This window comes from Vombatus ursinus, unplaced genomic scaffold (assembly GCF_900497805.2).
Source record: "Vombatus ursinus unplaced genomic scaffold, bare-nosed wombat genome assembly UNPS02014779.1, whole genome shotgun sequence".
NCBI classification, from domain to species: domain Eukaryota; kingdom Metazoa; phylum Chordata; class Mammalia; order Diprotodontia; family Vombatidae; genus Vombatus; species Vombatus ursinus.
In genome coordinates, this window is record NW_020954557.1 from 41,409,854 (window position 1) to 41,425,954 (window position 16,101).

Here is a 16,101-nt window from a genome sequence, read left to right on the forward strand (position 1 = left end):
TCAACAACATTCATGGGAGGAGAAAAATAAAAAATTATGACCTCTTATATTATTTGTGCCTGATAGCTTTCAAATTCCTTGTGGATAGGGAATCACTTTTATATTAGGGTAAGTCACGAGAGAAAGGAGCAAATATACAAGTACTATGTACCAGGCTCTGAAATAAGTACTTTACAAGGATTATCTCATTTGATATTGAATAATTTACCTTTATTTCACTGGCAAAGGATACAGGGAACAAGTTGTGGATGATAGAGTTAGAGTTAGAGCTGGAAAGAACCTTAGAGATCATTTCATGCTGTCCCATCATTTTATAGACAAGGAAGCTGTCTGGAAGACTTTAAAGGGCTTGTTCAAAGTCATATAGGTGGTAAATGGCAGAGGTAGGATTATACACACACACACACACACACACACACACACACACAAACACATATACATATAACACATGTATACACATAGAGGATGTTCCCAAAGTCTAGTGAAGTTTCAAGTTGTTATAGCTTAAAACTGCCCTAAGACTTTTGGGACACACATAGAGCTATATAGGTAGATGTAGATGTGAATATGGGTACAGATATGGCTATGAATATGGATATAGATCAATGTGTGGAGAGAGAGAGACAGAGACACAAAGAGAGAGACAGAGAGATAGTGAAGGGGCAGGCAGTGAATTTTGTGATTATAAAGCCTTATCTTTCTTAGACTAGTACCTAGGGCTATAAAAAAGTAATAACATTGATAACATTTTTTAAATTAAAAGAAAATCTGGCCAAGAGAGGAATAGAGCTACAGAGTAAAGTTTTGTTCTTTGTATTTGTAGCCTTACCACTCAGGACAGTGACTGGTACACAGTAGGAGCTTAATAAATGCTTGTTGATTGATTGATGAAGGACTCTGACACTTATGACCTTGGGCAAGTTACTTAACCTCTCTGGGCCTCAGTATCCTCATCTGTAAAATGAAGGATTAGAACTAGATGGTCTCTAAGCTATCTTACAGCTAAATCTATGACCCTATGACCTTGGCCAAATTTATGCACATTTTCAGACATTTTAAAAGTCATCATAGAAATGTCAGTAAGAGTTTTTTAGACCTAGCTTAACACAAAAAGGCAGCTACCTGACTTTGCCATTCTTTACAACAGAAATATAAGGTGAAGTTGTTAATTGTCCTTTCACTTGTGATTAGGTTAGTATTGCTGGAAGCAAGAGAGAAATATATGTGTTGTATTCAGAAGTTGGATAATTTCCTAAACTCAGCTTTTTTAAATGACATTTCCACCATTAGGTAGAAATGAAGAATCAACATTTTTTTCCCTGCCTGATTCTTTTGGATTGTAGCCATAAAATAGTGTTCCCTTGCTAAATAAAATAGCAAGAAAGCTGATTCTACAACATTCATGGGAGGGGGGAAATCAATATTTATGATATATTTTATTGTTTTTACCTACTGGCTTTCAAATTGCTAGTGGCTAGAGAAACAATTTTAATTTAAACAAGTTACCTTTGTTTCTCTGACAGAATAGGGTATATGGAGCAAGAATGCAAGACCCTTTTTGTGGATTACACATTTAGATCCCTAAAGGATCTTAGAGATCTTCTGGTTTAATCCCATTATGATACAGATGAGAAAACGAGCTAAGAGATGGTAAACGACTTGTCCAAAAACTTAGTTATTAAATGGCAGAGATGAGATTCAGACCCAGGTTCATGTAATCAACCAAGTATTTACTAAGCACCTACTATGCACCAGGCACTGTGCTAGATATCAGAAAAGGTAAAGACAAAAAGGAAATAGTTCCTGCCCTCAGGCATTACATTCTATCAGGTGAATCAACATATTCGTAAATAAGCATATATCAATATATAAAAAATAAATACCAGGTAATTTTAAGAGGGAGGACACTAGGGGTTAGGGTGGGCGGGGGTTCATCAGGAGAGGCTTTAAGTGCAAAGTAATGCCTGAGCTGAGTTTTGAAGAAAACACAGGATTCTAAGAGTTGGAGATGAGGAATGAGTCCATGCCAGACGTGGGGGACAGCCACTATAAAGGCATGGAGACTGGAAATCAAATGTCCCCTCTCAATCCGTTGGTCTTTCCACCATTTGAGGTGCTACCATCTTATTATTATGTTGATAAAAATATTTAGCATGTGAAGGTAAGTAATGAAATACATAAGACCTTACAATAAAGTATTGTGATACGGTGCTCATGGTTATTGAGCTTCCAGGATGTCCTAATGATGCCAACATAATCCTGATCTTTGGAATGGGCACACTTACATTCTGTGTAAATGTGCATGACTTGTAAGCGCAATGGTTTCAAGTACTGTATCTACTCCATACTAGCTATAAGACTCTCAACAAGTCACTTACCTAAACTCATACATATAAGTGCTTTGCAAATCTTAAAGTGTTTTGTTGTTGTTTAGTCATTTTCAGTTATGTTGGACTCTTCATGACACTAGATACTAGATGTTGGAGTGGTTTTGCCATTTCCTTCTCCAACTCATTTTATGAATGAGGAAACTGAAGCAAACAGAGCTAAGTGACTTGCCCAAGGTCCCACAGTTAGTCAGTGTCTGAGTCTAGATTTGAACTCAGGTCTTCCAGACTCCAGTCCCAGCACTCTTTCCACCTTTCAGGGAGGGCAGCCCTCTAAGACTGAAAGTCCCATATGAATTGCCAATCTAGATGGAAGAAGATTTCCCCTTAATCCCCACCCCAGGAGTTCCCTACAGAGATGAAATCATTTATGTGGATGTCTTCCCTCACAAATGACATATTATACAAAACACAGATTATTGTTCCCTCCCACATGTGGCTCAGAATACTGTAATCACTTTTTAATATTTATCTTGAGATTTTTGCTCTTCCTTTAAATAATAGCTTAAAATTCTACAGCACTTTAAGGTTTACCAAGTGTTTTCCTTGAAACAACCCATGGTTGTATAGTTGATAAGTATCTTTGTAGGGATACAATCCCAGGTCTCCTGAAATTCAATATTTTGTCATGCTTCAATGTTCTTGTTCTGTTTTTTGTTTGTATATTCTATTTTTTCTTTGATATGAACACTATTAGAAGCTTTAGAAATGCTAATTCAACCAAATTACTCATTTAAAAGCAGTTTTATTTAAAGTCATGTTGTTACCTTAAACCAGTGTATTTTTAAATGGTCCATTTGGCAATAGTATGACCTGTTTCCCTCTTGTAATCACACACACGCGTGCGCGCACACACACACACACACACTCCAAGTTCATGCAAGTCCAATTTTATTTCCTCTATTGTATGGACCATTAAACTTCTATTATAGTGAATTTGCACGTGTAATTATAAAAGATAAGTAAATGATTTAGGAGCATTAAGAATCACTTGAATATTGCTGAACAACCTTTCAAGCTGATTATCTATCAGTAACACTAACTTGCATTGCCTATGCTTATGGAAAGACTGTCCTGAATCATTACTTAATTCATGACATCTTAGCCTTCATTAGCAAAACATTTAAATACCAGCTAGACAAGGGAGAAAAAGAATTAGTTGCAATTTAATTTTGTTTGACATTCCCATTATAACATACAGAGAAGATAAAACTGGGGCGGGGTGGTATTGTGAGTGTTGCCTTTCTCTCTAGGGCCTACATGAAAGCCATTGTTCCCATCCCCTTAGTTAGGATACCATGTTTTCTGATGGACCCTCTGTTTTGCTACCTTTTGAACAAAATGAAATCATTCTTTAACAAGGCAGAACCAAAGACAGTTTGGCTTTGGAAGATGAGTTTATGACCCAACGAAAAATGTAGTATATTTTAAAGCCTTTTGGAAGAAGTCCTTTATGGTCTTTGAGGGAACCACAAACCAGTGGTAGATCAAGATATGCAGGTGGATGGTTAAATGTTGTGGTTAAAGGTTGTGATATTCCCTCTCTGGCTCCTTTCAAAGACTTTACTGTTAACCTTTTTTCCAAACATTCTTCCAGGACCTTCAGGATCAGTACCTACTCTTCACCCTTCATAAACTCAGTCCTGTAGAGAAATGAAATTTATTGCTCCCTACAAAAGTTTGGGGATCCATATTGTCAAGTTTATGAGGGTCTACTGCTTGAAGAAGAAAACAGATTATCTTCTTTTTTTAAATTCTTCTGTGAATCAGTCAGCGTACAAGCATTTGTTTTTTTTTAACATTCATTTTTTAATTTTAAAGTTGTGAGTTCTTTCCCTCCCTCCAGCTTCTCCCTTATCCATTGAGAAGACAAACACTATGATATTCATTATACATATGAAGTCATGCAAAACATATTTTCATTTTGCCATGTTGCAAAAAAAGCAAGAAAATTAAAGAAACCAACAAACATTTGTTAAGCACCAACTATATACCAAAGGCAAAACCAATACCTGCCCTCAAGAAGCTTGTATTCTAATAGGTTGTGCTCACTGAGATGGAGAACATTAAATAACAGTTTATCAGACAACATTACAATACTTTCTCATGTAGTGTTTGAGGCCCAGAATTATGAGGAAGTCAAAAGAATATCCATCCCTGAATGGATTTTCAGGACTTCTTGAAATTTAAAACTTGAGCCTGCTTTCATTTATTTATTTGCTTATTTATTTGTTTTTTTTATTTATATTTCTGTCTATTCATCTGTTTGTTTATTTATTTTTGTGTTTGCTTTACCTCCCAAAGCTTAGGTGAATGTCATCCAGTGCCATGTGGCTTCTAGGTGCAGCCTTACCCACCCCCTTCCAATTTTCCTACATCTAAAAATAGCCCAGACATATGTAGCTGTTGAGAAAACTAGCTTATTTATTTACAGCCAGTGTTAAGAGGAGGGAGATGATGGAATAGGGCCAAATCAGGTGAGATTTACCTTGGGAAGACTATAAATAGCCTGACCACAACCTCAACAGGCAGCAGAAGATAGATGGACTGGTAAAGTGACCAGTTATCTTGGTTTTTCTTGAACAGTATCAGGATTTAATGGCCTTTGGGCAAGTGCCCCAGGAAAAATCCAGGGCATGTGGCCCTGGCAACTAAGAGAAGCTCCCAAATTCAGTTACAGGAAGCATATATATGTATGTATATGTGTGTATATATATATAGTTATAGGAAAAGCTTAATTACTTTATGGATTAACATATCCAGCATAAACAGATGAGGCTACTTTGAGGATTTTTCCTATTTAAGATAAACTGTGAGAAGACAGTTATGGTGCTCCAGTGGTTTGTCATTGGCACGGAACCTTGGAGTCCTGCTTATAACAGAAAAATACTTTTCTAAAACTGGTTTTGCAGTTGAGGAATATTTGAAGTAAGATGGACACCCCCCTCCCCCACAGCGCAGGAGAGCAGGACTCCTCTGTGGGAACACTTGAGGTTAAGAGGGCCTCCCTCCCACCTGCCCTCTTCCCCTGCATAGGGGGCCAGGACTCCTCTGTAGGATGCTCTTTCCTTCGTCTTCTCTTTGGCTAATATATCTGTGATGCTGATTTGGGGGCGGTAGTGAATATACTGGATACTTTAACCCCAACTCCTCTCTTGGGCTATTATGGCTCTTCACAACCTAACTCCTTCTATTTTCTCAGGCTTTTTACATTTTATTCCCCTCTGTAAACTCTATGGTTCAGTCAGACTGGCCTACCTGCTATTCTTTACATATGTTGCTCACCCCTACTCATCTCCTGTCTCCATGTCTTTTTACCGGTTATTTCACATTTCTGGAATACTTTCCTTCCTAACCTCTGCTTTGACAGAGACAGTTTCAAGTTCAACATGTCTGAAACAGGAACTCATCATCTTCTCTCCAAAACCTGACTCTCCTGTTAGGATCCCGGGCTTCATTTAAAGCTCAGCTCAAATGCTACCTTCTCTCTCTCTCTCTCTCTCTCTCTCTCTCTCTGTATGTGTGTGTGTGTGTATGTATACATGAATTATATATATGTATTATATGTATTCTTTAGGATTTATATGCATATCTACATATAATATATGTGTGTATGTATATGCATGTATGTATGTATATACACATGTATGACAGCTAGGTGGCACAATGGATAGAGCATTGGATCTGGAGTCAGAAAGACTCCTCTTCATGAGTTCAAATCCAGCCCCAGACAACTTATTAACTGTGTAACCCTAGGCAAGTCACTTAACTTTGCATTCCTCAGCTTCCTCATTTGTAAAATGAGCTGGAGAAGGAAATGGCAAACCACTCTAGGGTCTTTGCCAAGAAAACCCCAAATGGGGGCAAGAAGAGTTAGACATGACTGAAAAATGACTGAACATATGCATACATACTATATATATATATATTATATATATATACACATATACATATATGTGTTTGTATGTATGTATACACACTAGTTTCTAGTTCCTTCCTGTCGTAGATTGTTGTTTTTGTTCAGTCATTTTTCAGTCATGTCCAACTCTTCGTGACCCCATTTGGAGTTTTCTTGGCAAAAATACTGGAATGGTTTGCATTTCCTTCTCTTAGATTACCCTCCATCTACTACATATTTATCTTGTATGTGCTGATTTATGTATATATTATGTGTATGTACTATAAACTCCTTGAGCACAGAGACTTTGCCTCCCCATAGCTTAGCATGGTGCCTTGCATATACTGGGTGATAACTCCCAGCGTTATATCCCCCATTGGTTGGTCAGAATGATTGTCACTTAATTGAAAGAGATGCTTAGTGGAAATGTGGTCCAAGGGGAGAGAGTGACAGGAGGAGGAAAGGACAAGGTTATTAGAAGATATTAGGAGGTCACCAATGACCTTCCAATTGCCAAATACAATGACTTCTCACTAGGACCATAGGATGCATAGAATTGGAATGGACTTAGAGATTTTCTCATCCAACCCTCTCATTTTGTCAAGGAGGAAACAGGGAGGATCAGAAAATTTATGACTTTTCCCGGGTCCCACAGATAACAAATAGCTCAGCGGCAGGGGCTTCTCAGTCCTCCTTTACTTTTCTGCACCATTGACCACTCCTTCCTTCTCGATACACTCTCCTTCCTTCACTTCCATAACTTCTGTGCTGTCTCTTCACTCTCCTCTTACTTCTCTGAGTATTCCTTCTTAGTCTGTCTTCACTATACTCAATTCAATAGAGTTCACTATAGTCCTTTTATTAAGGTCCTCTATGTGCCAGGGACTGTGCTCTTCTTTTACCAGTCCACTAAGTGTAGGCATCTCTGAAGTCTCTACTTTGGTCCTATTCTCTTTGCTCCCTTCCTTGGCAATTTCATCCATTCTAAAAGCTCCATTATTACCTCTGTGCAGATTGTTCCCAAATCTAGTACCTCTCGCCTTGATCTCACCTGTAAACTCCAGACTCCTATTTCTAACTACCTGCTGCAATTTCCTCCTCCAGCATTTTACATTTAGCATGTCTAAAATAGGAACTCATCATCTTTTCTCCAAATTTCCCAGTTTCTGTTGGTGGTTCTACTCTTTTTTAGTCGCCCAGGTTCAAAACCTCAGAGTCAATCTTGACTCTTCTTTTTCCATCATCCTCCATGTACAGTCATTTGTGAAGTCCTGTTATTCCTGTCTCCAAAATATCTGTCCTATTCATTTCTTCCTTTTCACTGTCACCAACCTATTCCCTTCCTCAGTTCTTTTCATCTTTAAAAAATTGCTTCCTTAGTGGCTTCCTAGTCTCTGACCCCTTTCTCTGTCAAATTTTTTCATACACTGCCGCCAATGTGGTTTTCCTAATGCACCGGTCTAATCATGCCATTTTACTATATGAAGCCTGAATTGATTCCCCATTGCCTACCAAATAAATAGCTTAGCAGTCAAACCCTTTGTTCCCTAAGCTGCTTCTATTCTCCCCTTCCACTCTCCTCCCCCAGCACTTCCTTTTAAGCTCCTTTATTCCAGCCAAACAGGAACCTGCTTTCTTATTTCATGCTGCCCTCCCAACTGCCATGCACAATGCTTTGCACATGGTAGGTACTTTATAAATGTTAGTTCAATTGCTATTGTACTGAATTGAATAGTGGACAGAGCAAATATCTGAAGTCATAAGAATGGTGAGCATGAAGAAATGAAAGAAAGAGAGAAGAAAAGCAGAGAGAGAATGTCAATGTGCCACAAATGAGCATTTCATGCATAGTGATTTATTAATTTTTATTCTTTGGATAAAGTATTTTGTTTCATATAATTCATATTCATCTTTTTCATATACAGGACACATTGTATGTAAATGAAAATTTTCATAGATACAAATATGTAATATATTTGCTATGTTTTTTATGATCTTAAAAGAATGAAAAATTTTTCTTTTTTTTTAATAGGTAGAAAACAGACCAAAATATTATGGAAGAGAGTAAGTACATATTGCTACGTAACATTTTATTGGTGATGTGAATTTAGGGTAAAGAAAGGTAATACAAATGAAAAAGTAGCCTAAAGAGGCTAGTAGTTTTTTTTCCAATCCAATAAATACTTACTAAAGGCCTATAAGGTACCAGGCACTGTGCTAAGCACTGGGGATACAATTAATAAAAATAGTCCTCAATGAACTTACAATCCAAAGGAAGAGACAACACACAAGAGGAAAAGGAAATCCTTAAGGAAGGGATCCTTAAGGTATTGGGGATACCTGGTAAAGGAGCATCTTGCTCTGTGGAGTCGAAACCAGGCAGGGCAGCAGATGCAAAATGGAGTTTAACATTTTAAAAATGTTAAATCTATCTTTACGTTGGACTCTATCTGCTTTCTTGGTTATTATTGCGTAATCTAAAAATATATAACATGTAATTAAATATGTTAACATGCAAAAGTAATGTCAAGTTCTACCAGCAGAACACACTATATCTTATTGCTTTTAGAGACAGCAGTTCTTTCTACTGAGCTTTGAACCAGTAGTCAAGCGGCCAGTTTGAGGAATGAATGTAATTACGTAACTCACAGGTGTAAAGAGTAAGAAGTCACTCATTGATCTCGGCTACTCTGGCCACTACCGTTTGTATCATACTATTCTGCTGTCACACTTAAACTGAGGAAGGCTGGCCCAATTACCTTAGTAAAACTCCAGAGAATGGTTTAGTTTCACCTCTCTGACATTGATAGGCCATGTGAATAAAGAAAAGAGGACAGATAGGAAAGATGCTCCCAAGGGGCAATGAAGAAAACTTTGTAGGGGCAGAAAACATGCTCCCAAGGGGAACAAGGAAGAGTTAAGGATGATTCCAAGGCCAAGGCTGTGAACGCAGGTGACTAGAGGGACAGTGTTGTTGGCCCTCAATGGAAATAGGGAAGTTTGGAGGAAGGGTGAGTTTAAGGGGAAACATAATGAACTGCATTTTGGACATGTTGAGTTTGAGATGTCAATGGGATGGTCATGTGGTGAGGGCTCAAAAGACCATTGTAGATAAAAGATTGGAGTTTAGGAAAGAGGTTAGGGATGGACATTTAGATTTTAGAGTCATCTTCATAGAGATAATAATTCAATCCATGGGAGCCAATCAGGTCACTGAGAGTGTAGAAAGAAAAACAAGTTCATGAGAGACATGGAGGACGCTTATACTTAGTTAACAGGAAATGAATGATGATTGAGTAAATGTCACTGAAAAGGAACAGTTGGACAGGTAAGATCAGAACCAAGAGAGAATAGTATAGTAGAAGTCAAGGGAAGAGATAGAATCCAGCAGGAGGGGAAAGTCTGTAGTGTAATATTTAGCTGCAGTGACCTCAGGAAGGATGAGTATTCAAAAAAGTCTTATTTGATATAACAGTTGAGATTATTAATAACCTTGTAGTTCACCATTTTAGTTGCCTGGTGGGGTTAGAAGCCAGAATGCAAGGGGCTGAGAAATGAGTGGAAAGTGAAGAAGAAGAAAAAAGTGCAGATGACTCTTTCTGGAAGTTTGACTGTAAAAAGAAGAAATTTAGGCTGTCTTTAAAGGATAGTAAGACCAAGCAAAGCATTTGACAATCAATAAGCATTAAGAACTTACTATGTACCTGGGACTGTGCTAAGTGCTGGGAATGCAAAGAAAAACAAAGGAATAGTCCTCCTGCTCAAGGAAATCACATTCTAATGGGGAAGTGTTTTATTCAGTAGGTAATGGGGAATCATAGAACTAAGAATCTTTTCCTTTTTCAATTTTTCCCCTTATAATATTATGTGTATACTTATTGTACATGTATAAAGGGTGTGTTATTTATGCTTCTTTATCTCCTTTTTTTCTGCATTAATCAAAGATGGTTCCAAGAGAGAGAATGAAAGCAAATGTTATAGCATTTGGCTGGGAGATCAACCAAATAATGCAGATTATTGAACAATCATGCCCATTAAGGACAACTGTCAGGGTTCTGGCAAGTGGCCAGCCTAGCCCCTGCTCCAGAGTTTGGATCATGGCCATTAGTGTGAAGGGAGGAAGTTGGGCATATTTTTGTTTCTCTAATAGATGTCAAGAGCTCTATAGAATATAGAGAGAGCAGAATAAAAGTGTCCTATAGAGAGAATGCATATATCTTTCCTTAAATGGATATACACTATGAGTCAGTGATAATTAAATGAAATTGAGGACTACTTTGGTGCTATTCTGACCACACATAATCAATCTGACCAGGCTTCAAGCAGAGAATAAAATGAGCATGGTCAATGCCATAGTTCCCTATTGATAGCAGAGAAGTGATTTTGTGAGGATAACAATCTAGGGGTAGGTGGGCTTTTTTGTGATTGTTTCTGTGTTTTGTTTTAAAATAAAAAAGGTGGGGAAGCATACAATTTCCAAGTCTTTTTATTGCTGCTCATTTTGCCTTTGTTCTCCAGGTTTCATGGCATGATCTCCAGGGAGGCAGCAGACCAGCTCCTGAGTGTGGCTGAGGGGAGTTATCTCATTCGTGAGAGCCAGCGTCAGCTAGGAACCTATACTTTGGCATTAAGGTTGGTCATGGACCTGTAATTATAAGTATTTCATTTGTAACCATATTAATTGAGGGTTTTACATTGTAAAAGCATCCAGCATATAATTGAATAGGCTCTTGTTTTATTTATGCCCTTCTTACCATTTTAATAGCTTCTGGAACCTCAAAAAATTTCTTATGAATAGCACTCAACTTAGTGGTTCAGAATCAGAAATTTCTAAAATAAGTTTTTATTGTAGTTGTTTTCTTCCTGTCTCTCCCATATCTAACACTGTGACTGTTCACCTCTATTTTTTTTTTTAATGAGATGGACATTTAAAAAAATGTCTTTGTGACATGGTGAGACTAATGCCAATACAGGAATACCAGTTGCCTTTTGACTTGGGCAGCATTTTTTGGGAGCTGTTACCTAACAATTACTGTCTAAACTTTGGCAGACTCTCTTAGTCTGAAGAGGTTGGGCACAGAATAATTATTTCCACTGACCCTCATGTCTCCAGTCATAGGAAATAGTTGAAATGATCACTCAGTGTCTTGGATACTTTTTCTGGGAAAGAATTGAGAATAGCAATTTCCCATGAACCAAGGATCAGAAAAGTAACACAGGCCCTACTAGAATCCTTCTAAGATGATTGCTTCCCTCTCCACCTCACCAGATTTCCACTCCACCAGTTAGCTCCAGTGTCTCCTGCTTGTTTGAGTCAATAAACCCCATAAGATATAATACTAACCCAAATGATGCACTGAACTCAAGTGTACATTGTTAATTTAGTGCTGTATACCCTACTCTGTTAGATGTAAATTTAGGGAATAGAGTTTAACTCCTGGAGTTCACATAAATTTGTGTTTCCTGCTTTAACATAATATAAATGGACAGTTTGATTATACTAGTTAATTATGCTTCTAATTTTAATTCAGTTGTGATAGAAGTGCACTATTGGGAATCAACAAATCTCACTGACTCATTGAGATCTTGGGCAAGTCACTTTGAGTATCTTGACTTCAGTCTCCTTTGGGTATAAAATGTTTCCATGTTGTCTCTTCTATTAGAATGTAAGTTCCTTGAAGTCAGTGACTTTCACTTCCTGTCTTTTATGTCCCCACACTTCGCATAGTACCTGGCACAAAAATGCTTGTTGATTAATCTATGAAAGATAGAACCAGATCAAGGCCCCTTCTAGTTTGTATGCTCTCAGAATCAAAATGCCAACATATAATTACATGAAGGGTCTTATTTTAGTGCCTCTGGGCTGTGTGGAGGTGTGACCTTGTCAGCAGACCCCATTTCTAACAGTGCTGACCAAACTGAAAAGGCCTAATGGCTCATTTTATGCATGGTGTAGGTTATTGGAGGACCAACCTCACTTAGGGCAAAGAGGCTTCTTCAGGGGCAAAGAGGCTCATTCACCAGTTGGGCACACAGTAATCAATATTTTGGGCCATAGTAACTCCCCCAAATCCTTCATTAAGTCATACTTCAGATTCTAAATGAATTTTCTAAAAACCCAGTTGTGTAAGTACCTGCTTTGATCAGGGATGAGTGGACAGAGGAAAGAAATTCCACATGTTGCCAAGAATCTCATTGACCTACTCCTCCAAGTGCCTCTTGTCACTTGCCCATCCCCGCAACGGGCCTGAAAGTGAATGGTTCCTTTATTACTTTCCCACTCTGCCTTCTTCAATCCTCTAGTGTTTTCTTTACCTCTGTCTTCCCCTGTGTCCATCCTGTGTCTCATTCTCATAGGGACTTGTTCTTAGCTCTTTCTCTAATCTTCACTAAGAAATTTCCTGATAATGGTTTAAGGTGTGACCCTTAAGTCAAGTTTATTACACTTTAATGAGAAACTGAGAAGCCTTCCAAGCCAAAGAAATGGAAAGATGACAGCACCATGACTAGCGGGGATTTTTGGGTGGGAATTATCCCCTCTCATTATGACAGTAGCACCATGTATTCAATCACTTCAGCTATTTGTAGGGCCAGTTTTGTCCCTAAGATATTACTGACTCCCCAATCAAATTTTCCTTAGGCTCAAGGTATGGTTGGGAAAACAGCAGGGTTGTTGACGCAGACTCCAACTCCCAGCACTTGGTTCCACTTTCTTAGATTGTCCATGGCCATGACCTCATGGCTCTCTCTAGTCACTTTGACCTAGTTATTCATAGTGTAGGTTGGAGAAAGGGTGGAGGAATGCCTAGATAAATGGATCTGTTTTTAATTTATAGGATTGAAGTAACACACAAAATCTTCTTTGTTATGCAAAACCACCATAAAAATCAATTGAAGGAGAAAGACTAGAATGAGGCCAGTGTGGGAACAGGGGAAATGTCTTATAACTAATTCCAATCTGAAATTCCATAAGGCATTTTCCTTGCCTTAAGGTTTTCATAAAAGTGAGATAGTCTGTTGAACAGCATGGAGTAAAAGTCTTATTAATATGTCATCTATTATTCTTATCTGATGCCTTCCAAATTTTTTAATAGATGAGCTTCTTCACAATTATTTTGCTTCTGCTTTGTTTTGCTTTTATTTAATATGTATTCCATTTTTGGTAAGCAATCTGTCTAGTTTGCAGCAACTGAGGATATTGAATGTCATACTTACAATGCATAACTAAGAGCTGAAAATAGGTAGCAAGACATATATATGAAGATATACTGTTCTTTAAGGAAACTATAAATATTTATCTACCAGGGCAGCAGGAAGTCTGTAGATAATCCTTTATTTCTGAGGTATAATAAGTTTACTACACTTAGAGTCAAGAGACCTGAGTTCAAATCCTGACCCTGCCAGTTATTAGCTGCATGACTATGAGCTATGCCATTTTTACCTTTTCTGGGCCTCAGTTTTTTCATCTGTAAAATGAGGAGGTTATATTAGCTTGCCTGAGGTGACCCAGTGGCTAAAGTGCTTAATGTAGAGTTAAGAAAACCTGAATTCAAACTCTGTCTCAGACACTTACTAGCTGTGTGACTTTGGGAAAGTCACTTAAAAAGCTCTGAATGCCCCAGTTTCCTCATCTATAGAAGGGGGATCATAATGGCACCTACCTCCCAGGGTTGTTGCAAAGATAAAATGAGATATGTGCAAAGTGCTTTGCAAAAGTTAAAGTGCTGTACTAGCTATCATCATTACATAAATGTTGACTATTACCTCTTAGGTCCCATCCAGGTGTCATTATAAGTAAAACTAAGTTTCCTCACTTTTGATGAAGAGAAACTTGAAATTAGTTTCTTGTCTTCTTCATTTTTATGAGTTCATAAGGACAGGTTGATTGAGTAAGGCAATGGCATGGTGGTTATAAAATCTTCATGGTCCTATTTATTCTTTGTTGTGGGCCAGTTCCAGTTGGTGTCTTATACTTAGTAGTTGCTTAATAAATGTAATGAAGTCAATAAGTGTGCTTGATAAATGTTTGTTAAATTGAATTGGGCTGTCCTACCGAAAGAGAGACAGACAGACAGACAGACAGACAGACAGACTTAAGAAATATAGTTCTTGATCATGGTATGAAGGCAAAGAGCGTTTCCTTGTTACAAAACTCAGTAACTCTAAATGCTTAAAGTACCTTCTCATTGGAGCATGGAGATAATGCTGGGTTCATAAATGCTATAACAGTGGAGTGTAAGATGTAGCAAGTCCTACAAAGCTGGAAAGATTTGGGGTATAGGCCTGGCAGTGGACTATGCATCTGTCATCCAAGAATCAGTCAAAGTAAGTGTGGAGAGACGTCCATCACAAGAAGGTTGGCTGCCAGGGGATGACTTTTTTTAGCCAGCGCAATTCACAAAGTTCACCTGAGAAGAGGAGTAGCTGTAATGTATGTGATCAAGGGAATCTGAAATATTAGTCAGGTGCCTCTCATCTAACTTTTAATATGCCAGCTACTTTTTAAAAACTAAAACTAAGGGGGCATCTAGGTGGTGCAGCGGATAGAACGTTGGCCCTGGAGTCAGGAGGACCTGAGTTCAAATGTGACCTTAGATATTTAGTAGCTATGTGACCTTGGGCAAGTCACTTAACCCCAATTGGCTCCAAAACAACAGAAACTAAACTAAACTATGTGACAAATTAAACAGCATTTTGTATGACTTAAATCGGAAAATAAACTTAGCATTTTTGAGTAATGAGGCAGTGAGTGTTACCTCTTACACTAGGTGAATTAGGCTAGAGAGGAACTCTGGCAAGCTCCTTATCCCATTAGAAAGTCTTTTATCTAGAAGGATTTTTTGTTTATGAAGCAAATGCTGGATTCCTAGATGACTATGCCCCAGGCAAATAGGTAGAACAGTGGATAGAATACAAGACTTTAGAGTCAAGAAGACTTGAGGTCTAATCCTGCCTTAGATACCTATTTGCTGAGTGATTCTAGGCAAGTCACAACCTATATCAGCCTCAGTTTCCTCATCTGTAAGAAAAAGGGGGAGGTGGAGTAGGAATAATAGCAATCCCTCACAGGATTATTGTAAGAACCAAACAAATTAACACATATAAAGTGCTTTGTAAATCATAGGGTTCTATATAAATGCTAGCTATTATTACTATTATTCTGCTGGATCTGAATCCATGAGCCTGTCTGCCTTTGTAGCCACAATTCATTCAATTCAATTCGTTGTTAATTTTAGTGTTCATCTGAAAAATTAATGTTTTTTGGAATACAAAGATCTCTACTCATGAGAACTCATAGACTTGTAAGCAACATATTTAACCTTTTTGGGGCTGAACCTCCACTCCACTGCAGTGAAAACAAGCAATGGTTGAGTCTTAACTGTATGTGAAGGCCTTGATATATTCCTACCCACCATCAGGGTAGAATTCATTCATGATAATGTTCCACTAAAGTCCTATTACACTTCCCCCCGTGGCCGTGACATGATCCTTTTGAAGGCGCCGGGTCCCCAGCTTTAGTAAGTCCCTTCAAACCAGAAAGGGTTTGAGTACTATTTCTCATGATGGAATGCTTGTCTATCATCTAGGTACCAGCCTTAGTTAAGTTAGGAGAGATTCATTGTCAGATTGGCCTCTGAGTGATGAATTTGTAGATACAGCAACTTTGTAAGACCATCTGCTAAGTTTCAGAGGGGTTGTAAATTATGTCATTAAAGAAAGTACCCACGTTGCCAAAATCACAATCCTTAAAGTAATTGTTCGACATAGAACAGGTCTGCCTTTGAAACTGCTCAAGGGTTTTGTTGTAGGAAATAC

The 16,101-nt window shown here is 38.1% G+C and overlaps 1 protein-coding gene across 1 annotated transcript in view; it reads left to right on the plus strand.

Moving 5' to 3' along the window:
- The window catches only part of CHN1 (chimerin 1), a 273,107-nt gene that overhangs the window by 85,021 nt on the left and 171,985 nt on the right, over nucleotides 1–16,101 (plus strand). The window contains exons 4-5 of the mRNA XM_027865946.1: nucleotides 8,318–8,349; nucleotides 10,804–10,917. Coding sequence (XP_027721747.1) covers nucleotides 8,318–8,349; nucleotides 10,804–10,917 — 146 coding nt within the window. The remainder of the gene's footprint in view (nucleotides 1–8,317; nucleotides 8,350–10,803; nucleotides 10,918–16,101) is intronic.